This window comes from Malaya genurostris, chromosome 2 (genome assembly GCF_030247185.1).
Source record: "Malaya genurostris strain Urasoe2022 chromosome 2, Malgen_1.1, whole genome shotgun sequence".
Taxonomy (NCBI): domain Eukaryota; kingdom Metazoa; phylum Arthropoda; class Insecta; order Diptera; family Culicidae; genus Malaya; species Malaya genurostris.
Genome location: NC_080571.1, coordinates 225,500,824 through 225,528,717, shown reverse-complemented (window position 1 = coordinate 225,528,717; position 27,894 = coordinate 225,500,824). Strand labels below are relative to the sequence as shown.

General features: G+C 37.3%; 1 protein-coding gene and 1 long non-coding RNA gene across 3 annotated transcripts; one reads left to right on the top strand and one right to left on the bottom strand.

The window, feature by feature from the left end:
- Positions 1–4,539: 4,539 nt before the first annotated feature.
- LOC131427815 (FERM domain-containing protein 5) lies at positions 4,540–27,256 on the bottom strand. 2 transcript variants are annotated; one of them, XM_058591345.1, is made up of 8 exons: positions 26,878–27,256; positions 26,133–26,237; positions 25,922–25,964; positions 17,809–17,982; positions 9,085–9,464; positions 8,934–9,022; positions 8,645–8,871; positions 4,540–8,589 (listed from the first exon to the last, which is right to left on the bottom strand). In XM_058591345.1, the coding sequence occupies exons 1-8, from the start codon at positions 26,965–26,967 to the stop codon at positions 8,021–8,023; spliced, it is 1,677 nt and encodes a 558-aa protein (XP_058447328.1). In that variant the 5' UTR covers positions 26,968–27,256; the 3' UTR covers positions 4,540–8,020. The 2 variants fall into 2 exon arrangements, with proteins under 2 accessions (XP_058447328.1, XP_058447329.1); XM_058591346.1 differs by having other exon boundaries at positions 8,654–8,871.
- Positions 17,015–18,031, top strand: LOC131427816 (uncharacterized). The gene is made up of 4 exons (XR_009229316.1): positions 17,015–17,082; positions 17,164–17,319; positions 17,392–17,550; positions 17,607–18,031. It is a non-coding gene; the product is annotated as an uncharacterized LOC131427816 (long non-coding RNA).
- Positions 27,257–27,894: the final 638 nt, after the last annotated feature.

Below are 27,894 nucleotides of genomic sequence, written 5' to 3'. Positions count from 1 at the left end.
AACTTGTAAGAGTTACGAACATTATAAAAGCAAATAAATCTTCTGGATTATCCACTGGAGTTGCTCTTCTAGACATAGAAAAAGCATTCGACAGTGTTTGGCACAAAGGTTTAATAGCAAAAATGTCTGATTTCCAGTTTCCTATTTATTTGATCAAAATGATTCAAAACTATTTAACTGATCGTACTCTTCAGGTTAGCTATCAGAATTATAAATCTAAATTGCTACCCGTACGAGCCGGTGTTCCGCCGGGTTCGAGCGTAGCTCCAATCTTGTATAATATTTCCACTTCTGTTCTTCCAAATCTACCCGTTGGTTGTCAGAAATCGCTATTATGTGACGACACAAGTCTGTTAGCCACAGGTAGAAATCTAAGAGTGATCTGCAGTCGCCTAATATTTTCAGTGATTATCTGTCAAACTGGAAAATTAAGCCAAATGCAGCAAAAACGCAATCAATTATCTTTCCTCATAAGTCAAGAGCTTCTTTTCCTAAACCAAACAATAATCACATTCTCAAATTGAATGGCTTGGAATTGACATGGTCTGGTCAAGCCAAATTTTTAGGTTTAACGTATGACAAAAAACTCACTTTCAAGGATCACACTGAAGGAATCCAGGCAAAGTTTAATAAATATATTAAATGTTTATATCCTCTTATAAACAGAAATTCCAAGCTCTGTCTAAAAAACAAATTGTTAGTTTATAAACAAATTTTCAGACCAGCCATGCTTTATGCAGTACCAATTTGGTCAAGTTGTTGTTCCACCAGGAAGGAACCGGAAGGAAAATTCTGAAAATGATTTTGAAACGTCCTCCCTGGTTTAGTACAAATGAGTTACACAGACTCACAAATATAGAACCATTAGATTTAATGTCACATAATATTATAAGCAAATTCCGACAAAAATCGATGCAATCTTCAATTGAATCGATTCGCTCTCTGTATTAGTTAGTAAGTTAGTATATAAGTTCCTTTTCCCCATTACACAATAAAAGTAAGTTTAGAATGATGTCCTTATGGTAACAACCAAATCATATATATATATATATATATATATATATATATATATATATATATATATATATATATATATATATATATATATATATATATATATATATATATATATATATATATATATATATATATATATATATATATATATATATATATATATATATATATATATATATATATATATATATATAATAGGGCTGAAAAGTCACCACTTGTGGATGAACACCCATGTCCCGGGTTGGCGGTTCAATGCATAGGACGCTGGTCTTACAAGCCAGTTGTCGTATGTTCGAGCCCCGACCTGGAAGGATTCTTAGTGTCAGTAGAATCCATAGTACTAGCCATGCAATGATTCTGTACACTAAGAATCGGCTGCGAAGTCTGTTGAAACAGAAAGGCCAAATTCCACAAAAGAAATGTAATGCCAAGACTTTGCTTTTGGCTGAACACCCAATTTAAATCTTTATAATTTAATTGTAACTCATATTCCAATAAATAGTTATTAAAAAAAAATTGGTCGAGGTAAGTCAAGTGAAGGCGCGTGGCAAAAAAGTATACGTTCACATGAAATATCCGAAGCTGTCCCATCGCACTTTTGGAAAAAAATGCGATATATCTGTAATTCAACCATTTCAAAAGAACCTCAAGGAATTGCTGACTTTGTTTCACAAAAGTGAAACAGAAAGGAAATTAAGAGTAACTTATGTTAATTTAATAAGAAAATCTCAACAATTTCTCAAATAATATTACCAAAACATTAAATGTTTCGCCAAGTTCCTTTCGGAAGATCCGGAATAAAGTCAGAGTTGAATTATATGCAAGCAGCCGCTGCTGACCCGTCTCAGAGATCTGGATGCGGAAATTTTAACCATATTGACCACTATCTAATAACAGGATAAGAATTTTCATCGGAAAAGATAAATTCGAGGTAGATGATTATTTTGAAAAAGAAGAAAATGTTGAAGCATCGAAATATCTCATTTGAAAAGATATTTGCACCAGCGGAAATCGAAATTAAATATTCGTGACATGATTAAAATCCGAAGACCGAATCATTCCGAAAACGTCCTTTGTCTGTTTTGGCGCTTTACAAAAAAAAAGAACACTATTCTGTTCTAAATTAGCTTCATACCACTAAAAATCCGAAGACCGAATCATTCCGAATACGTCTTTTGTCTTTTTTCACGCTTTACAATAAAAAGAACACTATTTTGCTCGAAATTAGCTTCATACCTTTAAAAATATAAGGAATACATTTTGTTCCCAAGGACACCCATTCTTCAGACTGCCCTGGATAAAACCTATAGCACTATGGCGAAGCTGGATTTAATTTGTTTCAACTCAGCCTAATACATGTAGCAAGGTGTCTTGCAGATTAAGTTTTATCCGATAAATACAAATTCTATTGTAAATTGAATGCAGTAATTGCGTATACACCGTTATTTTTTTTTTATTTCAGATCCATATTCATTCACATATTTGAAACATGAAACTGAGTGTAATGTTTGTAAAGCTCGCAACAAATTTCGCCTCAATTCGGTACGTTAATAGGTAATTACAGTTTCAATGTTATCTAAATCAGTGTATCTCAATTCAGTTAAACACTGGCAGCGATTTTCTATTAAACTTTTTATTCAAGTTATGTATAATAAAAAAACTTGTTTTAATCCACCTAGTGGTGTAATGATGCCTTTCTCATGTACATATAATATTGTGGTATTCTATTAAAAAATTTTCTCTTCGATTTTTGAAAGAAACTAAGTGATTGTTTATGCATAACATACAGAATAAAACACTGCTTTGATTGCGTAAGCCATCCTTAAGAGAACGACACTTCCGGCACCGGAACCTAAAAACCGGTATAATCGAAGTCGGTTCGTACTGCCACCAACTAACATGACACACAAACTCTTCTAGTACGCACCCTATAACTCAGGATTCGAAATTCGGATCCGGATGAAATTCAGGGATTCTGTATGAGACCGGAAGACCTTTCATTTGAATCTAAGTTTGTGGAAATCGGTCAAACCATCGCTGAGAAAAGTGAGTGAGATCCATTTTGGTATATATGACCACTATTTCCGGTACTTCCGGAACCGGATACCGGGAGCCAGGATAGCCGGAATCGGTTTCTTTAGGTGCCTACTGATAATGACTATCGATTTGTGTAGTTTTGGGACCAGTTTAGAAAAATTTTTACGTTTTTTGTTTCGCCGGTTTAAGTGACGGTGTACAATATTGAACACACTTTACCCTATAATTCCGGAACCGGACGTCGAATCCGGATGAAATTCAGGAATTCCGTATGGGACCACGAGACCTTTCATTTGAATCTAAGTTTGTGGAAATCGGTCAAACCATCGCTGAGAAAAGTGAGTGAGATCCATTTTGGTATATATGACCACTATTTCCGGTACTTCCGGAACCGGATACCGGGAACCAGGATAGCCGGAATCGGTTTCTTTAGTTGCCTACTGATAATGACTATCGATTTGTGTAGTTTTGAGACCAGTTTAGAAAAATTTTTACGTTTTTTGTTTCGCCGGTTTAAGTGACGGTGTACAATATTGAACACACTTTACCCTATAATTCCGGAACCGGACGTCGAATCCGGATGAAATTCAGGAATTCCGTATAGGACCACGAGACCTTTCATTTGAATCTAAGTTTGTGGAAATCGGTCAAACCATCGCTGAGAAAAGTGAGTGAGATCCATTTTGGAATATATGACCACTATTTCCGGTACTTCCGGAACCAGATACCGGGAACCAGGATAGCCGCAATCGGTTTGTTTAGTTGCCTACTGATAATGACTATCGATTTGTGTAGTTTTGAGACCAGTTTAGAAAAAATTTTACGTTTTTTGTTTCGCCGGTTTAAGTAACGGTGTACAATATTGAACACACTTTACCCTATAATTCCGGAACCGGACGTCGGATCCGGATGAAATTCAGAAATTCCGTATGGGACCACGAGACCTTTCATTTGAATCTAAGTTTGTGGAAATCGGTCAAACCATCGCTGAGAAAAGTGAGTGAGATCCATTTTGGAATATATGACCACTATTTCCGGTACTTCCGGAACCGGATACCGGGAACCAGGATAGCCGCAATCGGTTTGTTTAGTTGCCTACTGATAATGACTATCAATTTGTGTAGTTTTGAGACCAGTTTAGAAAAAATTTTACGTTTTTTGTTTCGCCGGTTTAAGTAACGGTGTACAATATTGAACACACTTTACCCTATAATTCCGGAACCGGAAGTCGGATCCGGATGAAATTCAGAAATTCCGTATGGGACCACGAGACCTTTCATTTGAATCCTAGTTTGTCAAAATCGGTTCAGCCATCTCCGAGAAAACCTAGTGAGATTATTTGACACATACACACACACACACACACACACACACACACACACACACACACACACACACACACACACACACACACACACACACACACACACACACACACACACACACACACACACACACACACACACACACACACACACACACACACACACACACACACACACACACACACACACGCAGACATTGCTCAGCTCGATGAACTGAGTCGAATGGTATATGACACTTGGCCCTCCGGGCCAATTTTCACTGGTCGGTTTTTCAAGTGATTGCATAACCTTTCTATATGAGAAAGGCAAAACCGTTGATTGACACGTCGACTGATTTTCACCTGTGTTTCTTTCGTTTATCATTATGTAAATAATATATGAAATTAGTTCATAAAAACCTGTCTTAATTCCCCCTACTGGTGTGATGATGCCTTTCTCATATCACTCATATTATTCATATTATCATCATTGTTTCTTCGAAACAATTTTCTTTGCTTTTTAGATGAAAACAAAGAAGTTTGTTTCTGCATCAACTAGTGCAACCTATTAAGTGAAACAGTTCCACTATTTCCGATACTTCTGGAATCAGCTTAGTCGGACTAGCTTTGTTAGGTCTTCTACTGAAATTGACTATTGATAGGAATAATTTTGAGACTTGTAGTTTTGAGCGGCGGTATACAATTTTTATTACTCTTCACCCTGTAATTCCGGAACCGGATCCGAATAAAATTCAGGAGTTTTGTAAGAGACCGTAGAACTTAAGTTTGTGAAAATTAGTCACACCATCTCTGAAGAAAGTGACTCAGAAGTTTGAAATAGTTACCCTCTAATTCTAGAACCGGAAGTCGAATTTGAATAAAACTCATAAACTTTGCATGGGACTACAAGACCATCCATTTGAATCTAGAACCGTTTTCGTTTTAGAACCTACACGCGGGCGACTCTGACTCCGAGTAAAACGAACACGTAGTACGCGCCCTGAACAACTCATGAAAAAAAGAAAAAATAAATAAACTCGCATGGATGTTGTGGTGCGACTCGAGAAAATTTTCAGAGCGAAACTACGCGATTGGAGTCCGATCTAGAGCCACCCCAGGTTGCTAAAACAAACATCTCAAAAGTTGTTTGGGCGACTCTGGGTCACCTCTCAGGCTGCTCTGAACAATAAACGAAAACAGTATAAGTTTGCTAAAATCGGTTCAACCATCTCTGAGAAAAGTAAAAGCACATATTTTCAATTTTGTGCGCATATCACCTCGTAATTCCGGAACCGGAAGTCAGATTCGAATTAAATCCAGGAATTTTTTATGGACTACAAGACCTTTCACTTGAATTTAATTTCGGTTTGTTATAATCGGTCAAGCCGTCTCTGTAAAAATTGAGTGAACAAAAATGTTACATACTCACACACATACAGATATTTTGCGCACTCGACGAACTGATTTGAATGGTATATGACCGAGTTTCAAAAGTTGATTATAAAAGTGATTGCATAATATTTCTATATAAGAAAGGCTAAAAGATCTATTACCCCTTCTTTCCATATTTAAAAAAAGAGTAGTAAATTTTTTTCCAGACAGGAAAAAGCGCTGAGCCTTCTTTAATAACGAAGAAGATCAACGATTCTGTACTTACAAAGACCTACAAATCGAATACAATAAACTATTTTTACTTTTTCTGTCGAAATAAGCGTTTCTTCTACTGGAAACATCAATGGAGATTTTTTTTATATTTTTGCTCTCATTAACTCCGCCTTATTGGGTGTGAATGTGTAATACAACTTTACTTGCGTACACGACGAAATTCAATTATACGGAGTGACCAATCGATCCCAAAAACCTCTTCTTAATCCCCCTAGTGATGTGATAATGCCTTTCTCCTCAAACAGTATCATTAAAAAATATTTTTTAACTAGGATAAATTCTTACATGAATTCGGGTTGATTTTTGGCACAAATTCTTATAGGTTAATTCGCGTTGTTCAAAAGATCGCTTACATTGCATATCCGACAACATTCTCGAGACGACAAGTCGACCGTCCCACGACAAAAGGGCCTAACTGCAAATGATAGTTTCTCTTTGTTTATTTTCTCTTCCATGATTTACCGAACTGATTTTATATTTGACGATTTACTCTTCGCAAAACTTTCAAGGTAAAACTACAAGCTTTCGATTCATATTGAAAACTTTAGAGAATTTGCAATAATGGCTCCGTAATAATCAAAAGAGAAAGTAAACAAAGAGAGGCTCTCATTTGCAGTTAGGCCCTTTTGTCGTGGGACTATCGAAGTATCAGTTTGAGCTTGTTCACGTGCTGAAAAATGTGCGGATGAAAAAACCGCGATTTGTCGGTACGTTCCTTTAACGATTATATCTCCGGTTATGGAAGTATCTGCACTTTGACAATCGAAGTTGTTCAACGATCCAATAGTACTTTTCAAATGAGCCAAGGATTGTTGAAATCGGATCAGCCATCTGTGAGAAAATTTAGCTTTGGAGAAAAAATGCGTTTTATCGGTTGTGTCACTTATACCATTACATCTCCGGAAGTGACGGTCAATTGATCTGCGAACTTAATTCGCAGTACAAAAGTAGCTTTTAAATGAACCTAAGTGGAAACAGGTTCAGCTGTCTCCGGGTTGGCGGTTCAATGCATAGGGCGCTGGTCTTTACAACCCAGTTGTCGTATGTTCGAGTCCCGACCTGGAAGGATTCGTAGTGTCAGTAGAATCGTAGCACCAGCCATGCAATGGTTCTGTACACTCTGAATCGGCTGCGAAGTCTGTTGAAACAGAAGGTCAAATTCCGCTACAGGAATGTAATATCAAGGCTTTGTCTCCGAAAAAATACTTATACCATCATCTCCGGAACCGAAAGTGATAACCAATTGATTTGAACTTTTGATTAACATCCCAAGAGTAGCTTTCAAATGAGAACAGGTAAAATCGGTTCAGCAATTTTCGATAAAATTGTGCGAAGAGAAAAACAGACATTTTCCTATCTCGTCGAGCTGATTCGAATGGTAAACTAAGGATCACCGGAGCTACGACCAAATGTCATTTTTCAGCCATTTTTATTGCCTTTCTATAGAGAAATTCAAAATAACGCAAACCACATTTTGATTTAATTTTCGTTATCCTGAAAGAGATTTCACCCATGGTTCGGGTAACTTTCTGTCACTATGTGCGCGGGTCGAACGTCAAAAATACTTCAAGATCCAATATATTTCTAACGTAAAAGTGAAGCAAGACTATGTACTCTCGTATGAATTGAAAAACATAGAATCCAAAGACGAAAATCTAATGTGTAACGGAATGCCTATTGGCTTCCTGAACGAAATCCAGCTGTGTGAAAATATGGCGAACCAGGAACGCATGTACTGGTCATACTGCTATTTGTGCAATCATGTGAATTATTGTAATATTCTACTCCGATCTGATCATCGCATCCGACTTGTCCATTCTAGTAATCGTTCACAACGATCAAAGACTAAATTTGCCTCGTTACAGGTAACGTGAGTGTAATTGTCATGTAACTATCATTTACTACCGTGTCACTGCCCGCATCTCTGTAATGACGATCATTGGAACCTTTTTCGTACCCTTCCTCACCTCTGTCACTGTCAGGTCGTACCAAAGCGAATCAAAATATAGCACCGAATTTTTTCGCTAGAAATTCTTTCAGTGGCTGATAGTACTGGTAACGCAGACATATCATCTCTGGCCAGTTCTTCATCGAACTAAACATTTCGGAATCAGATTCAAGTATGTATACGGCCGATACGGCCAACATTACAACGACAAATATGAACGATGGCACAAATGCTTGGATAAGGGAGAACTTTTTCACGTTTTTTGCGTTGTTGCTCGCATTCTGCTGCTGAATAATGGCGGAATTGTTTGCCATACTGTGCATCGCCAGCGATGAAATATGATCGGAAGTGTAGGTTTGGCGGTGGTGCAGATGGGATCCGAGTCTGTTTTCTATCGTGTTAGTGACAAAGCCAGACTCGGACGACGAATGGTCAAACGAGTCACGAAAATAGTAGTCCGACAGGTGGTCATTACTTTCGCCATTGGTTTTGCGTGCTTCCTCCGAAACCGTTTCCAACGTTGGCAGTGGGTTGTCGGGACAGTAAACGGACGAAGCCATGTGATCGTTGCAACCACCCAACGGTTCTGACATTGTAGATCGCGGAAGGCTGCTGTACCCTAAAAAATTAATGCCGGCATTAGAGCTCGTTTGGTCTAATCAGATACTACTTACGTAACTTACGGATTTCGGCCAAATCACCTTGAGGGCTTGAAGGTGTTGCCGGAACACTTTGTGCTTTCCTTTTACTAGGGCTGGTGTTGTTCATTTTTTGTTGACGTAGGGCATTCAATGACTCCGAAAGAATTTCTCTTTCAGTTCGTCCAGAGTACTTGAACTTGGTTCCCCAGGAGAAAAACCCGCCACCGGACATTACAGCCGCATGCTGGCTTGTTGGAAGGCTAAGTAGAAATGTTGTATAAGGCTTATATGTTTTTTTCCGAGTATTTTATCAATCACTTACGTGAAGAATAACATTTGTTCTATGGCACATCGCCAGACGTATCGACAAGCGGATCCCGAAGGACATTTAAAACCTACTGTGTGTTTCTTCTGCGGGATAAAAAGGAACATTTCAATTCTAATCCTTTTAGATAAACAAAGGTAGCATCTACCACTTCACGACGATCGTCCGTATACGCAAGATGAACGATGAACATTTTGCCCTCAAAATTAATTTTGTGCACCTCAGGCCATCGGAAATGCTGGGCTCGCCGTCCTGCGGCAAAGGTACTGATACCAGAAAAGTTGATCCCCAGATACAGCTGCGTACCTCGATGGTCCTTCACCGGATGTGGATCGATGCCATAAGTTTCCAAGCTTCTTGCTATCCCGACGAATTCATCGAGAACAGCGACCGCTTCCTGACCCGGTTCACGCTTCCTATGCAACTCCATCACTTTCTTTTCTAACTGTTCCGATTGCCGCAGTGCAATTTTCATAGAAGACACGTACTCACCGGTATGTGCTTCGGCATCGAAATCACCCAGCTCATCTGGAAATAGATGATTAAATCCAGCAATTTATAAAATTTATCTGATAAGCGATCATAACAAAATTGGCCATGACGATAATGAAGTCTAATAATTCACCGAACAATAGAGGGCACAGAACAGATATCTATAACGAAATAAACTCTTAGTTGAACAATGTTGCTCCGCGTTAAAACGTACTGGTTTAAAATGGTACATTTTCTCTGTTTAATTTGTTGTTTCTCTACGAAGGTAACACTACAAATCGAGCGTTTTTGACATGTTAAAATATGATTTCTTTACCAGATACACAAATATTATCACGTGGATCTGATGAGGACATGTCGCGAGGGTGTTATTTACCCAATCAACTCATTCAATTACTCCTTTCGTAGCATAAGAAGTTTAGTTCTGATGAACAGTACTCTCGAGGTGACCGAGGACATCCCAGGACCACTGAAAGTAATAAACTTATTTGCTGTAGAAATGTGTGCGTATGATAGAAAAGGTTTACACTTTCAGCATACCGTTACAATTCGTCGTTGTTCAATGGATTTTTTATTATGTGAATATTTTGGTGAGACAATACAAGACGATCTCTGCCCATCGTTTGGCGAACCATCCTATATCGATGCGTTGTTCGGTTCGAGTAACAAGAAACTCAGTTGTCCTGTCAAGAAAGTGAATCTTGTTCTTTAAAATATTTATTGTTTACTATAAGTTTATACATTTCAGGGAACCTATTATTTTACCAACGTAAAATTAAATATCAGCAAACTACTTTCAATTCCAGTTGAAAATTTTCGATGGAGTACAAGAACCACAATTGAGCAAATCGAAAGTAAACGCATTGTTTACTGCATTGTAGGAAATTCTCGAGTAAAGCGATCTCGAGGTAAACAAACTGTGTCGTCCTGAAGTTATTATTTAGATGCACAAACATCCATATAATATATATTAAAAAGTAATCTGTTCGATTTATTTTAATGTTATATATGATTAATAGATTAAATTGCTAAGATTTGCACACTGCAAAATCTAGCCATAGTTTATTACACACATGTTTTTTTTTTATTTGTCAACATTTACGGTTTGCTGACACAAAAGCATTGTTCTGAAAATGGAGTCGAAAGAAAGTCGAAATCCCTCGTTCGACTGTAAGTATTGTTTTAAAAAATTTAAATCAACAAGATTCTATAAGTATGACTAGCAAAATAAATTATTCCACTGATGAGCAATCCCAAGCTGGTAACCAAACTCATCAAAATGTTTTTTTATTTGAGAATTTTTCGAGTTTCCATTTGTTAATTCTGACATAAATATGTCTTACTTTACTATTGGGTGTAGCATAATCACAGAATTTTAGTCGGTCTGGATGCAAAATTATACAGTTTTATTAATTCCATCCAGAATCAGAATTTATATTCTTGACCAAAAATCCAGTTACTGATCCAGAATTTAGGTTCCGCATCCAGAATCAGAATCCAAACCCAGAGCTCAGGTTTAAGCTTCAGGTCCTGAATTTAGGAAATGCGCATTCAAGAAAAGTTGCATCAACGTTGTGAAACATCAAATTAATTTAATAAATCGGTTATTTTTAGACCCAGTAAATTACAGCGTTATTTTTTTTAAACCAGGCTTGCGTTCGTCAGATACCAGCAAAAAAAACAGTTGAAAGATTTGCTGTGTGCGCCGCATAAAAAGTGGCAATTATTTACAACATTATTCAACAGAATATACTAATATGTTGGTTTTCTAAGAGGCGTACTTCAGGATTGCTGTACAGTCTCAGCTCTGGATACGAGTGAAAGCTTACACAATTCCCACAACAATCAATTAATAACAACGATTTTCGATATTCTGAAGCGTGTCAGATTTATTCGAATTCATGTCACCCAGTTATGTCTATTACATTACCCAAGTAGCACACGTTATTACACTTCAATGACAGTAACTTATATGACACAAATTCATGGAACAAGTTGAAGACTTTGCAACGTGCATTATAACTGCTATGTAACCTGAAAAGCGTAAGAGGCGGAGCTTGTGCGACTTACAAAGGGTTGCCAAACAACTTCTCAATAAAGAATATTTGATTTGATTCAGCGCGCACATCAGTCACAATGAAACAGAAAATATAAGTTTGTGCCAAATTACAATTTGTTGATGTTTTTCCCATTCAACATTTACGGCCAAAAATTGGCATCCGATAATGAGACGTGATATATAGAATTCAATATTTTTTAAACTCACTATATCTACTCAAAATTTAAGTGCTATTCGATATTTATGGTGAAGTTGATCATTGTACTTATTGAAAACGTGCGCGCTTTCGATATTTTGGGTTTCAGAACATCGCATACAAAATAATATTCATATTTTTATTCCCGTCATATGAAATTTACTGCTAAGAAGTCGAAATGCGTTCAGATATTAGAGTGTTTTATGATTAATATTAGTTTTTCATATACCAAAGTTAAGACAGTTGACCAATCGCAATAATTAAAAATTGCACTTTTTTCAAATTTAATGAATATTTCATTCCCCGTTCATAATGTTTTTCTATGCATACACTGCCGTGACAATGTGTAGAAATATTCTATCTGTTAAGCGAATGTACTTCCCAGAACGAAACAAGTTTCCTTCGCATATGTACCAACAAAAAAAATTAAGAATAAGCGCAGATTTAATTTTAGCCAATTTTTTTAAAATTGAAAGAATTTTCTTCTTATTGATTTAATATTATTGTCCGGGACAATGTACGGAAGCTTTCAACCGACACTGTATATGTATTTCTTTGTTGCATCACAACGAATACGGTAACCGATATGAAATCAATACTTAACTTTGTCTTATAGTGTGTCACTTTGTCATTGTCGTATTTTGTTACGGTGACCAATTGGAGACTAAAAACAGTCAATGCGAGCATGTCGTAAGAGTTAGATTACCGAAAAGTTACTTAGGAACTTATTGTAACTTAGTATGATGAGATGTCAATTCGTGACATTATTTTGACCCCATTGTCACCATCATAATACGACTTGTTTCGTCGTGTTTGTCATGCGACCATTATGCAGCATCTGTTTTGTTTTTATTTTTTATGAACAAGTTACATGGGTTACTTGGGTACCCACTCTACTTCTGAATACCTCTTAGTTTACTATCGAGCACCTTTTCCATATTCACTCTATATAAGAATGAACAGAACTTAATCGTGAATATCGCTTGTTGTATTTAACGTAGCAACATAATTCTTTCCACATACCATCGGAAATATGTTTAGAAATTCAGGATAAAGTAGTATGAGATCACCACAAATATCTTAAAAATGGCGTTAACAGATCACCATGAATTGCTACGCACGGATAAGCCGAAAGCGAAACATAAAAATAAAGTTCACTTAGCAGAAAACACCTGCCCATGCGGTGCCAAAACCCCTAAATAAATCAGTTTTCTAAAATGTCTGGTATGAGCTAGCATAATGGTGAAATTCAGTGCCAAAACTATGCGAGCAAAATTTCAATCGCATTAATTGAACGAATCATCGCACAAAGCGTGTCGTTCAAATACAAAATATTTTTAGTGATTGATCGCAGTGGACTTACGACACGTTCTGTTCGCTAGTAAAACAGTGATGTGCATATCAAATCATATTTATGACTAGGGATGTCGGATATTTTGAATTACACGATTATTCAATAATCGAGTATAATTTCCAAACTAATGGATTAAATTTTATTCGATTATGTGGGTTATTAATCGTTTACTCGATAAAACATTCGATTGTTGTTATTGAATTTTACAAACTATTGGATTAGTTTAATAATCGAATATTAGTTTCAGATTAATCGATTAAAAATTACACGATTATCTGAGTGATTACTCGATTGATGGATCGATATGACGACATCCCTATTTATGGCTTTTTAAACAATTTAGAAGTACTATGACAGTATGAAGCGGAACAGCGGAACTTATTCTGCGATGTGTAGGTCCGTGAACTGATTTCGAATGAATATTTTAACCGAGAAATGGATCTGCTAACTCTATACTAGAGCTTGATTGTTTCAAGCAAATATTGCTTGTTTCAAATCAAAACAAATTTGTTGTTGTCACTACACCAACCAAAATAATCCTTATAATTGCCCCGAATTTATTAACTTTCACGATATTTTTTTTGTGGGTGTACTACTTAGTTTCATCTGGTCTTCGAATGTTACCAAAAAGAAGTATTTGGAGTAAATTAGGTTGAGTAAAGTTTTGGTGAAATATTTTATTAATTTATATCTTTCCGTTTTATTTACGTGTAAAACATTTGGTAATTGGTGAATAATATTTTACCATTTCTTATGAATTTAGTAGTTTTGAAATAATTTATTGAAATTGACAAGTAATTTGATATAATATTAATTCCCATCTTGAATTCAGAAAGCCTAGATGGTCATAACAAATTTGTCCCAAAATAACCCAAACTGCCGCGGCGAAATACATGCTAAAGTCGAATGAGTTTGTGAGTAAGTGGATGTATCGTTTTAAAGAGGTGAAAAATGTCGATGACGGCAGCTTGGGTCCTTTTTATGACCTTTTGGGTGCGAGCACAAAAAAACTACTTCGAAGCGTACGCGGTATTCATTTTGAAAAAATGCTTAGATCTAATTGTAAACAATACTCCGCTGATTTATTCTCGCATTGCATGTAGAGCACTACTGCCCTCTGTGTTAAAAAAATCACACCATTCCACTTTACCGATCGCAAGTAATCGTGTCCACGCTCTTATGTAACAGAATGTATATTTGGATTCGTTTATTCCGTATCATAATATTAAAAACTAGATCTGGCGATAATTCGCGATAAGAATTTCACAAAACGATTTATACGCGCACGGGACAAATATCTCCGTAAGGTTAATTCGAGGCATGGAGATTAGAGATGTGCGAAACAGCTCATACTGGTGAGCAGCTCCGAACTGATCAGCTCACTGAAGAGAATCGATTCAATGCATCAGCTCATCAGCTCATTTAGAATGAACTGAAGGTTAGTTTTGAGCGCCGTTTTTCTTGCACCGTATTTCTTGCGTCGTTTTTCTTACTCCGTTTTTCTTACATATGCATGATCAAAATCATTAATGCTTAAAGAACAATGCTATGCGAACTAATTTGTGTCCGAATCATTATTATGTCACATTTGTTGGCATCCCTGAATGTACCTTAGCCTACTGAGTGAGAGGTAAGATTTCTTATTGACAATGGCTCATTCAATCTGTTAAAGGAGGATAGATGCACATTTGGTAGAACGAATGAAAGCACACATTTCTTCTCATTTAGAACTCGCTCTTCAAGAGCCGAAGATCCGTTCAGCTCGTATAACTTGTTTCCACCTTACCAGTGCGGTGAACTGGTGAGCTGCGGTTCTTTTAAAAAGAGCTGTGAGCTGTCAGCTCACTTCAAAGATTCGATTCACTGGAACAGCTCAGGAGCGAATTGCCCATCTCTAATGGAGATTCCGGTATATTTCCTAAAATTTTGAATGTTTCATTGAAACTTTACTTATTTTTAGCTGAACTACGATTTTCCACCATGGAAATTCGCGCAAATTTTTATTGCAGCATTGCAGTTATTCCTTCACGAATTTTCGGACTTTTGATCGAACGCTCTTCATTAAGTTCCGGACAAGTGTTGCATTGCATTTTTTGGACGCTTGAGCCAAATTTTTTTTAACTCCTGCATGTTCCCAGCTGCCTTACCAGTCTCTTATCTCTTATCAGACCCTCTTCACGATTGCCAAGTAACGTTCGATGGGTTGAAGCTGAGGGCATTTTGGTGGATTAATATTTTTCTCAACGAAATGTATACCCTTTCCTGCAAGCCAATTGAGAGTAGTTTTGGCATAGTTAACCGACGTTAAATCCGGCCAAAACAGTGGAGGTGTACTATGCTTCTTATATAAAGGCAGCATTCTCTTCTGGAGACACTTAGATCGATAGATTTCTGTATTTATAGTTCCGGAAGTGTAAAAAATGGTTGTCCACAGGAACATATTGCTTGCCAAACCAGTACCTTTCGACCAAATTTCTCCACTTGAATCGACCTGTCCGCATCGCTCACATCCTCCCCATCGACAACAGTAAAGTGTTGTGGACCTGGAAGGGATTTTGAGTCCTCCTTTACATAAGTCTCATCGTCCATCAAAACGCATGCATCCGGACACTGCAAAAGACGCGAATACAATTTCCGGGCTCTTGTTACTGATCGCTTCTTCTGTTCTACACTTTGTTTCGAGCTTTTCTGCTTCTTGTAGGTCTTCAGGTGATTTCGCCTCTTGATACGCTGGATCATTCCGACACTCGTTCCTGCTTTTTTAGCCAAATCACATATTGACATTTATTTGTTCTTCATGATTAGAGATACCATTTTCAGGTCCAGTTTCGGGTTGGAAGAACCGGGTTTTCTGTCTCTTCCTGGTAGCTCATCCAAAGAATAGTGTTCCCCAAATTTATTAATGATGATTTTAACACTGGCATGATGAATTCCAAACCGCTTCACTATCTTCGCATAGCCTTCTCACTAAGCCATGTGTCCAGAACCTTAATTTTCACTTCCTTTTTCAATACGCGACATTTTCTAAACGCAGAATTTCAACCGCATAAACAAGTAAACAAACGAAAGCTGACAGCCAAACGCGCAGCATGCTGTGATTTAAGCATAAAAAACCATCACAAATCCATGCGTACAACACAAATGTATGTGGATAGCTTATTTTCGATACACTCCTTAATTGCGAAATTTGAAAACTCGAATATTTATTTTATGTTTTAAATATCATTTCAATAAACACCTGAGCATCTCGGCAACAACTTGTATGCATGAACACCAATAATTTCGATAATTTTTCCTACCAAAAACGACTCGAAAATGTTCCATGCGCATGAAACAATTCCGACATTATCGATTGTTTGACAATTTCTCGAGATAATTACCGAGCACTTGAATGTTCAAACCCCGACAAGATTTTACCAAGATTATGGAAAAAAGTGTGTTACCATTATTATGATAACTATTCGTACAGCATGCAGACAAAATGAGTATTTTTTTTTGTTTCAATTATAGAGGTTTTAACCAGAAAAACTTTCTGACCCTATGTTCGGGGTAGGGAATCGAACCCAATCGGGAAAATGTGTAATTATATGCGTTTCTGATGAATCAATTATTTTGATTTGTGTGCTGGAGAGGTTATGTAAAAATTCTCGTTTGCGGAATGCGAGCATAAACGACCGGATCATATATTTTTGTGAAGAAGTAGTGGGTAAAATGGTTATATTCATTGCTAAAGTCTTTTCGGAAAATGAAAAACATGAATTAAATGAATACAAAGTTTTATCAAGACCATTTTACGTAATGTATCGCTCCAACAAAATATTAATAACCTTACTGATAACATCTTTCCATTAGCCAAACCCAGAATTAATGAAATACTGGATGATACTAATGGTATGCACTGGGGCGACAAATTGGACATTTCTAAATCAAATCACTATAAAATGATCAGACTTGGTGCTTGGAGTTCAGTTTTGAAATGATAATGCCAAAGCTTTACTTATCATTTGCACTAGTTGCGATCATTTGTGCTTTCTGTAATGTTAAGGTATTACAGTTCACGAATTGAGTAGCTTGAAACTACCATGTGCGAAATTTGTTACTATCAAATTTCTTTTCTTTTCCCAAGGCAGTGAAGTTTTATCAAGTGGACACACATAAGACATGTGATGGTTTCACAAACGGTGCAGTCAAATTCAGCAACTCTCGTTTAGTTGGCAAAAAACAAGCGATTGTAATCTCAGTTACGATGGATGTGTTGAGGAATGTGAAACCACCGATTGCGGTAATTTGAACTATAATAAAAATGTAAATAGCTAAAAATATCATAAATTAATTTCATTTGAAATACTTTCAGTTTACTTTATCAATAAATCGTTGTGATATTGATCAAACCAATTGCAAACACTTTGACACCATTTCTTTCGAAGATATCTGTCCAATGTATAATGAAAATCAACTCGTCAAAGCGCATATAGGATTTTTCTCTCCACCGCTAACATGTCCATTACAAATTGTACGTTGGAAAAATATTTTCATTGAAAAAATATACAATTTTCTTTTCATAATTAGGGGAAATACACAACTACCGAAGGACTGCTTGACATGCGTGTGTTTGATGGATTCTCAATCGGTAATGCACATTGGCAAACGGAACTGAAACTGACTGATGGAACGAACGAAACTGTGCTTTGCATTTGGTCAGAGGTTACGATAAATGAAAAAAGAAATGTGAACGGTAACGCTAGGAACCGTCTTCATAGTTAGTACTTACCCTGCACAATGAGAGCCCCAAGTGCCGCGGCTTCTCCAATCGAACAGTACAACCGTCCGTGTCGTAGATCCCGTTTCAATTGCTGAAATAGCATCACTTTGCCATTACCCGTCAGTCGACAGGGATCGGCAGGATAAAATTTGACTCGGAACGATAGTATGAGGGGTTCCACATCTGCAAATGTATCCATTATTTAGCACCAATAAAAATTTTGAGCAGAAACGACTTATTGAGTATATTTTTATATAATCTATAGTTATGTGTAATTGATGTTCCCTCAAAAAATGGATATAAAATTAGCAAAATTAGAAGACAAATAACATAAAAATCGAATGAAAATATTGTAATTACAATTGTGTACAATTGACCCAACATAACTACCGTTAAATTATTCTTGTCCTATTTAATCAAACAAAACATACTTTAAATTTTTAAACTCGTTTTGGTATTAAAAAAATTTTAAACAAACCAGTTTTTTTATACATGTATTATTTTTTATTATAATATGAGTTAAATTTCAATTGTTAAGATTCAAGTTGGATGTTCAGTGGTCACAAATGATGTCCGAATAGCAATTATCAAATCATATATATTCTACATGACTTGGTTAATATCATTCGGACATTTGTATTCGATATTTTTAGGGATCTGCAATTCTGTTATGAAAATGAAAATTCGTCGAGCAATAACCCTATTTTTGAAGATTTTTCGATACATAAACGAAGAGTTGCGATGTCATCGGCTCAAGTAATATTGCAGCAAAATTAGCGTGCATGCTGGTAGTTAGTACCCGCACGAATGACAAGGTTACAACATCTATTACCGGAAAAATAATATTTCGTGTGCTTTTTCAAAATATTAACTAAAACTCAAAACAAAAGAAATTTATAGTTTCTCTCATTCAAAAAATTACAGCATTCTCCTCAGATTGGGTATCGATTAGAAGTTCCATTGACTGGAAGACGTAAGTTTAGAATACGAACCTTAAATTTGAAGCAGAAATTTCTGTATTCACAGTATTTTGGTCACTTCATATATTTTGGCCCACCTAACAGACTTTAGAGATTTAATCGATGTTAAGTAAATAGTTTTGCATTAATTTGAAGCTGATCACATTAAATTACCTATTGCGGAAGGGTTTCTCAAAGATATTACAACATTTGGTGGATATTTTTACAGACTGGGCAAAAATAAAATCAATCCTAAAGTGGACCAAAATACCTCTGTTACCCTAGAGTACATTAGTGTTGAATTTTGGAATTCGCTGAATAATCCTTTTCGTTCTGATATACAGGCTTACATATGAACTGTGTGTAAAATTTGCTCATTCAGCGTGACGAACACTTGCTGATGTCACCACGATCGACAGCCACCACGATTTGGGTGCCGCTAGTGCTAGATTTTTGTTTTGCTGTTGGTTAAAATGATAAATTTGTTTTTGTTTTATTCCGATCGAATTCTCGTGTGATTTATGCGACATGTAAAATAAGTTGTCTTTAACAGTTAGGGAAAACGTGTGAAAAGTGTTAAAATTGTTGTAGTTGGAATATTTCCCTTACATACAGGAGGATTTTGTTATCGTTCCTGAACGTAGTGGAACATTTTGAAAGATCGTGTAGTAGTGTTTCTAACGTATAGCAAATTTGAAATTTACACAGGATTTTGCCTAATTTTCTTCGAGCCTGTTTATCTCTTATTTGTGCTATATTGTAAAGGAGATAAATCTTGGCTTGGCATCGTGAGACTATAGAAAAACATGTACAGCAAGGTGGGACAAAAAATTGATTTCAGCTCCACCAAACTTTTCGTGTTTCTTCTGGGTCCTATAAGCAGAGATGGCATTTCACCAGAGTGATACACGCTAGAGTCAGATTTTTGCCACACCGAGGATGCAAAAAACGAAGCACCGCACAAAGAGGAAGGCGCACTTCTTCTCAGTGTCGAATAGACAGCATTTGAGTGTGTGCTTGTGGTTAAAGCAACTGGCGCGAGTGAAACACATTCTCTTCGCATGAATCGCTCACACGCGCTCTCGTCTAAATACACCCAAGTGACCACTGGCGCGTGATGGTGAGCGAACACTTCTGTGAACTTCAATTAATAGAGAGTAGATCTGGCCTTGCTATGAAAAATTTGCAAGGAAAACTGAAAATTTTACGATAAATTGTTTTATTTTGCTGATTTTGCGTGTCCACGCTTCATCTACGAAAACCATACAGCAGAGTGCTCACCGGCGTGTACACCTCTGTGAAAGTATCTGCATCCACCTCAGAGAATTTATTAGCTAATGCTTTAGCACTTTGGTGCGATTCAGTGGAAGAGGTAAAAGGAAATAAACAAACGCACTCATGATGCGTGCACACTTTGCACAACAGTGGTGTATAAATGTGAAAGAGAAGAGCTCTCGTTGAAGTTGTCAGTGCGAGGGGAGAAATTTTGCTTGCTCTTCGTCACACAGAGGAGATAGACATCTCTGCCTATAAGCACCATGCAGAAGTTTAGCTCGATCGGAAAACTATGTTTTCACCCCTGAGGTTTAAAGTTTGTTTGGAATTTAGTATGGATAAATTAACTTTTAAAAAAATGACTAGAGTTCAACCTATGAACTCCAAAAATCAGTGCATGTGTTGTTTTTGCAGAAAATTTATCGAGGAGGAAAACCTTCGAAGACCGCACAACAATCCAACATTTGTAGAAAAAGTCACTCTTTTATTATGCTCTAACGGTTGATCTGAGTTGTTGGATGTCTTCACAAAAGTTACTCAGCTTAGTATTGTATTTAAACATTCTATTTCTTCAAAACAAAATGTTAGACTTTTTTGTGTCTTTACAGTGAGTTTTGGAACATGGCTTGTCACTTAAAAAAATATTCATACTAAGCTGAGTTACTTTTGTGAAGACATCAAACAATTCAGATCAGCCGTTATAGCATAATAAAAGAAAGTAAAATCATATTACCACCATTAACAGCAGTGGTGCCAGATATATTAAGGAATGAGTGGTCCGTGACGATTTTCCTTTTTGCGGTCTTCGAAGGTAAATTTCCTACGAAAATAACACATGTACTGATGTTTGAAGTTCATAGGTTAACCTCCAGCCGATCTTTTTGTAAAAAGTAAATTTCTCCATATTAAATCCCGTACAAAATTTAAACCTTAAAATATAGTTTATCCGAACAAGCTAAACTAATGCATGGTGCTTATGGGACCCAAAAAGAAAACACGATAAGTTTTATGAAGCTGAAATGAATATTTTTTCCAACCCTAATGTACAGTAACACATGGATCAATAAGTCCCGAGACTATCAGGAATCAGGAATCAGAACAAATTGGCTCAAATGGCACGTTCCCCTTGATATTTGGAAATTTGTGCCTTGCCATCAATTTGTTTTTAGCATCATTTTCCCGATATATAAGAGGGAAGGATTGAAAGGAAATGGTAAGGGTTGGACTAGGAGGATGGGAAAAATTGACGACACAAAAACACATAAAAGCAGAAGTAAATTCTGCACCCCTAAGGGATGCTGAACAATCTGCTGAGGATCACATTTAGTGGAAGCAGAAGGAAATTCTGAGCCTCTACGAGGTCCATAACAGTCTGCTGTTAATAAAACCTCCAACCCCCGAGAGGATTTAGAGATCTTACAAAAGCGACACCATTCTGCACTCCCGGAAGAATGCAGAACGACTCGCAGTATGTAAGAGCAGAAGTAAATTCGGTACCCCCCAAAGGATGCCAAACAATCTGCTAAACCCTATTTAAGGTGAATACAGAAGGGATTCATTCACTCCAGGAAGAACGATGAACCCTTCTGACTATAGCTCCTTACCACATTGGGTGAGAAACGAGAGAATATCCTTCAATTTTAGCTCCGCATACACAGACCCATGTACGGAGAACCAAAAACCCGGATACGTAGCTGCGTCAATGCGGGACAGTTACATATCAGATGATATGAAGTACCATAATCGCATTTACACAAATCACACGAATAATACTCAGCACGTTGAATAGTAGCCATGTGATAATTGAGTTTGCAATGTCCAGTCAGAGCTCTGACCAGAATACTTCAATGATACTTGGAGAAATGCAGTAGACACTTTGACATTTTCAGATTTAAATCTGGTAGAAATGCTTTTGTCTGAGCGCAAGTTTGCACGCTGCGCCAGTAGCTGGCATGTTTGGATGCAGCCCAAGAACGTATCTTGTCCTTTATCCAACTAGTTGAAAGTGGTAAAGCTGGTTCAGGACCAACGAAATCATTCGTTGCACCAGCTCTAGCCAACTCATCAGCCCATTCATTTCCAGTAATACCAGAATGGCCGGGTACCCATAAGAAGTAAACAGCATTTGAAATGCTGAGGTCTTCAATTTGAGTTCGACATGCGATCACTAGATTCGACCGTGAGTCATTCGAACTGAGTGCTTTTGAGGCTGCCTGACTGTCGGAACAAACATAAATACGTTTACCACAGATCCTCTGCTGAAGTGCCGATTGTACTCCACACAGAATTGCGTAGATTTCTGCTTGGAACACAGTACAGTATCTACCAAGTAAATGAGACTGCTCCAGCCTCATTTCACGACAGCAGACACCAGCACCAGCACGACCATTCAACAGAGAACCGTCCGTAAAACAAACTATGTGTTCATCAAGTTGTCGTTCCAGACAACCAGACAACCATTCCTAACGAAGAGGATAGCTCACATTGAATGTTTTAAAAGGAAAACTGCATGTGAGAGTTAGGTCACTAGGAGCGAGTAAATACTCATCCCACGTAACCATTTGAGACCACAAGCGAGTGTGGCTGGTAGCATAATCTAAGGGGTTACTGTTCCAAAGCCCTGTAACCCTAAGACGGTATGCACAAGATAATGCTTCTTGTTTTAGGAACACATGTAGTGGTTTAATGCACAGTAGCGCCTCTAGAGCAGCAGTAGGAGTTGTCGTGAATGCTCCTGTCATCGCCATTTGGACCATCCTTTGGAGATGATTTAGCTTTGACTGAACTGTCGCGACTTCTCCTTTCTGCCACCATACAAGACATCCATATGCTAAAATTGGTCTAACAATAGTTGTGTTGATCCAATGAATATATCTGGGTTTGAGTCCCCACGATTTTACAAAAGCTCGTCTGCATTGGCCGAAAGCCATGCAAGCTCTTTCAATCCTGAAGTCAATGTGAGCAGACCAATTCAGTTTTGAGTCAAGAATAACCCCGACGTATTTAACTTTATCGACCACAGTGACCTCTGAACCAAAGAACTGCAACGGACGAGCTCCTGTAATTATCCTACGATGAGTGAAAAGCACCATTGATGTTTTGCCCGGATTTACAGATAATCCAACCTGACAACACCATTGTTCAACAGATCGCAGGGCTTGTTGCATTAAATCAAAGAGAGTGTTAATGCTTATACCGGTCATCAATATATGATAATCGTCGGCAAAACCATAAGTCGGAAATCCGAGGTTATTAAGTTTCCTTAACAAACCATCAGTGACTAGGTTCCATAGAAGTGGGGATAGTACACCACCTTGAGGAAAAACCCAAGATATTCCGTTCACGACTGCAATGTTTAACCTCCTGCAGCCATTCAGCCATCGACACGGAAATACACCTTGACTTAGGAGTTCCTATTTTTGTGGCCTTTTACGACATGGAACAGGAAACCAGTGGATCAATTCTTGGTAAAAAATAATTCCGCCGGATGCCACACGGCTTACCTGTTTGGTGGACTTATACCACCGGTACAGGTGGACCGTAGCGTTATTCTTAGCCAGTTGGGAAACCGCTACCGACACTACACGGCTATCTAGGCTGCTCAGAGAGGGAAGTTAACATTGATGGTCAACTTCCATGGATGGCCGAGCAGCCGGGTTTTTCAATGTACAGTAACACATGGATCAATAAGTCCCGAGACTAACAATGGAAACAACATTTTTTTTGCAAAGTTTTTTTTATTCATCAACATAATCACCTTTTAGGGTGATACAATGGTTCCAACGTTTTTCCAATTTTTCAATACCATGTTTATAAAAAAAATTATCTTTCGCTTCAAAATAAGCTTCAGTTTCAGCGATGACCTCATTTGAGTCAAATCTTTTTCCCTGGATAAAAGGGACTATGTGTTATAAGGGACTATTAAAATTAACTCTATTTTAAGATTTATTTTTATAAATCATGATAAATTTCCTTATAGTTTCCTTGTATCGCATTTTGGTGGGGAAAGGGTTCCAATCAGCTTTACAGCCCTGTCCAAAATGTGTTTCCCTCCCCGTTAGTTTGTATCAGGCCGAATTAACGCATGCGCGCCTTATAAACGCCTCTTTCAATATGAGGAAATTATATTATTACCCAACAGTTTTTATTATTTATTTATGTTGGTTTTCTTACCTTTGGTCATAGTTTATATTCTGTTTTACCTTAATTCCAGTGGTTGTATTCAATAATGTTTCGTAAGTGTCTTTTGTTGTCATTCTATTTAATTTCCATTCCGTACTTTTGCTGATCTGTTATTTTATTTCCTTAAATGTAAAAGTTAGTTGTATGTGTTATCATTCTTACCCATGTTCGATTTTATATCTAAGATTTCCTAAGAGTGTTAATTGAATTATTTTCCAATTTTCAGCTTTCTTATTCATTCTCAGTCATCCATTTCCGAAAAAAAGGATTAGTGTTTTTTAATAACACCTTTGTAAGGCCGGTCATGAGAGTTTGACGGAAAAGAACTGAGGACATGCGTTTTTATTTAAATTATATTGACACTTGGGTCCCATAAGTATGTATATTGTACAGCATGTTCACATTTTGTTATCTTCGGTTGATCCTTGACAGTGTTACCATCCGCTCAGGAACTTTTGGGCATCTGGTGTACACTGACTCACAAACCAAATGCATCACTACCAATTTGATACAACGCACCCAAAGGCACGGTAAAATGTATATTGTACATACACACAGGCACACATACATACACACATGCATACATACCTACATGTATTCCACACGCAAGTAAAGTATTACAACATTGAGTTACTATGTTATTTTAGTAGAGTCACCATGTTATTTTAGCGATCACTCGACTTTCAATAAATGAATTGTGATAAAATCGAATACAAAGTCTTTACCTCTTCTCTAAGAAGCAATAACGCATAGCAGTAGTTTGGAAGTGGTTCAATACTGCTGTTTTAGCGAAGCAAAATGTTCCAAATTTCATGTTACTTCTGAAATTAATCTATCAAACAGAGATAACAGATCTCACTATAACTAATGATTCTCGTATATGAAATGACTAATGGATTTGAGATGAATGGGGGTACCGTTACCCAATTTCTATCTCTTCTAATGGTCGATCGATTGTCCTAAGCTGAAACGGTGGCCTTTATTACCATTCTTGCATGCACTTACTCTTACATTTCACTCACACATCATCTCACCCATCAGGTCCCAAACGATACATCCTCACAATACAAACTGGATGAACATCGTTTGACAGCTATCAGTGGTTTGCCTATTGTTTAAGTCATCATTATTTCGTTATATCCTACAATATTCTATCTCATTCCACAGTAATCCGTTATACACAAACCACCAATAAACGTCAAATATGGACTCGATTGGGATGCGTTCACTCCACTTAATTTCCACTTCACACTGGTAATAAGGACCGGTAGTATGAAAATAAAACATAAAAAAGAGCTCAGTTAAGCCCTACCGGCCTCTCCAACCCCGGATGTTGGAGCGTAATGCTATCAACATCTTATTCATTTAATTCAATTACGAAACTAAAACACATAACTTCTATTTTTTTTTAATTCATTTAATTCATATTGAACGTATGTAGTGACTAACAACTTCTATTAATTCATGACACAGAAATAAACAGGAAGCTGCGTATTCAATGAACTACTGTTATAAACCCCGTTGAAAGTTATGTTCACGTCATAAAATGGTAATATATAATTAACTTTCAAATAAGGATGGCATTTAGCGTGTACAAACACCTGAACTAGAGATGGTCATAAACATAGTTTTTGTACTACACAAACATGTTGTAAATCAACAAACACGTTACTACAAATCTAATTTTAAACAGCTCAAATTTATACCTTTTACTTGCTTGATAATCGTTTTTGCAAGATCCAGCCAGTGCTACATTTCCACGCAAAGTGGGAACGCGCCAAAGAGAAAGGCATCACGCGAATAGAGAGGAAAAAAATAATACACACATTAGACTTGGTTGTGCATTTGCCGACCTAACTAGCATATACAAATATATTCCAACCTCAGAATGATGACAACATGTTGCGGACCACTTACCCTCTGCTTGCTGGAGTCCACAAAACGGAGCCCAAAATAGTCTTTCTCGGTGATTTCCAATTGTTCGCATACATAGTCCAGCAGAAAGTTGCCCTTGTGGTGTGGCTAAAATTAGAAATATAAATATACCACAGATGATTGCATTGAGGGCTACAATCAGCATCACAGAGTATCGCATATATAATTGAAGTGTCAACGCTTTCTGAAAGTCTAATCTTGTCTTGTTCGAGCTACATGACGCAGGAATCAAAATTTATGATTATCAACTACAGATGGGTTCCAAATATAATAGAAATAAAATCATCATTGATCCAGCATTACGTACGCAGGGGAAAATGTGTGCAACACGCGTCCAACTTTTAAACGTCTTACGTAAATCGCCAGGTACCGTCTGGTAGTAGACACATATAAACTATCTCCCATGTGCTGTGCTAGCATAACTACACAAATGCACAGATAGACCTCAGTGAGTACACCATAGTCCACGATGAGCAGAAAAGGACGAAAGCTGGATGAGCTCATGCATGTAATCATGCCAAATTATAAAGGAATGATTTATAAGATTGATAAATCAGAAATCAATGGCCCTTGAGCAGAAGTGATATTTCTTGTGAAGATTGCCTTCACTCAAGTACTCTAGCACTTGACAGATAGCAGACCCGAACTCAAACAAGACGTCTCCAAGAAAAAGTTCGATATTTGCTCTCATCGCTTCAAAATTGAAGAATCGTAGGTGCTAAGTTACCTGAAATTCACACTCCAGCACATCTAGATCTTCCAGCAATCGAACCGTGCACTTATAAACAACATTTCCTTCGCTACGACTTTTGAACATAGTTTGCGGGAGATAACTTTTATTGCACCTATAATGACTTCCTGCAGAGAACTGCTAGCACCAAATTGCTACTGAATGGGAAGCGCTCTGAATGGCCTAATCAATGGTTCCAGTGACGATTTATTAGTTTCATCGATCCGACGCACTTGTTGAGAGCAGGATTGGGTAACTAATGCACAAAAAACTATCCAGAGTGCACCAAAAATTTTCACATTCCTCGCACAATTTTTTTTATACTACACTGACATTTTCTGTCGTCCTGATGCTTCTCAAACTCCCCCTGCTGGCTCAAACAGCGGTCCTTCGGTGTCTGCGTGCAACAGGATTCTGACAGGACGAATTTATAGCACGCCTGAGCAGTTAGCGTACCATAAAGTCCTTTTTTCGAACAATACAGGGGGCGATTTCTCTGTTTCGTTGTTTATTGCAATTGTTTAATACCGAAGGTTTCCCGTTGTTGGAACAATGAATTCAACCTAGTTCATTCAATGTAGAAGTCGAACGTTAGCATACTTGAAAGACAGATTGCTGTTCTTTAAAGAATGGGGCAACGGTACCCTCGCTCATCTTAGCTCCATTAGTCATCTCATATACAAATTCTAATAGTTAGAGCGAGATTTGCTGTCTCTGTTCGATCCATCGACTTTAAAAGTAAGATGAAAATAGGTGCATTCGCTTCGAGCTTTCGCGTCGCTATAATTTGCACTGCTTTTCTGCGATAATGCTTAGGAAAGCCGAATCAAAGATATTGTATCCGAGTTTTTCACAATTCGTTGATTGAAAGTGGAGTAAGCGAAATAACATAATAACATGGCAACTCTATTAATGAGATGGCTATTGGTACAGTAGCCCTACTCATTTACTGAATGACGAATGAAACATTTGTTTCTAAATTTTCTACAGGATTTCGATATGAGAGCGTTTCAA

Excerpts from the sequence above, each read along its gene's own strand:
- LOC131427815 (XM_058591345.1), bottom strand. The coding sequence starts at position 26,967 with ATGTTCAAAAGTCGTAGCGAAGGAAATGTTGTTTATAAGTGCACGGTT. Across the intron at positions 26,238-26,877 it reads TGCTGGAGTGTGAATTTCAG|CCACACCACAAGGGCAACTT; the intron begins GTAACTTAGCAC and ends TTCTAATTTTAG. Across the intron at positions 8,590-8,644 it reads GGCCGAAATCCGTAAGTTAC|GGTACAGCAGCCTTCCGCGA; the intron begins GTAAGTAGTATC and ends TTAATTTTTTAG.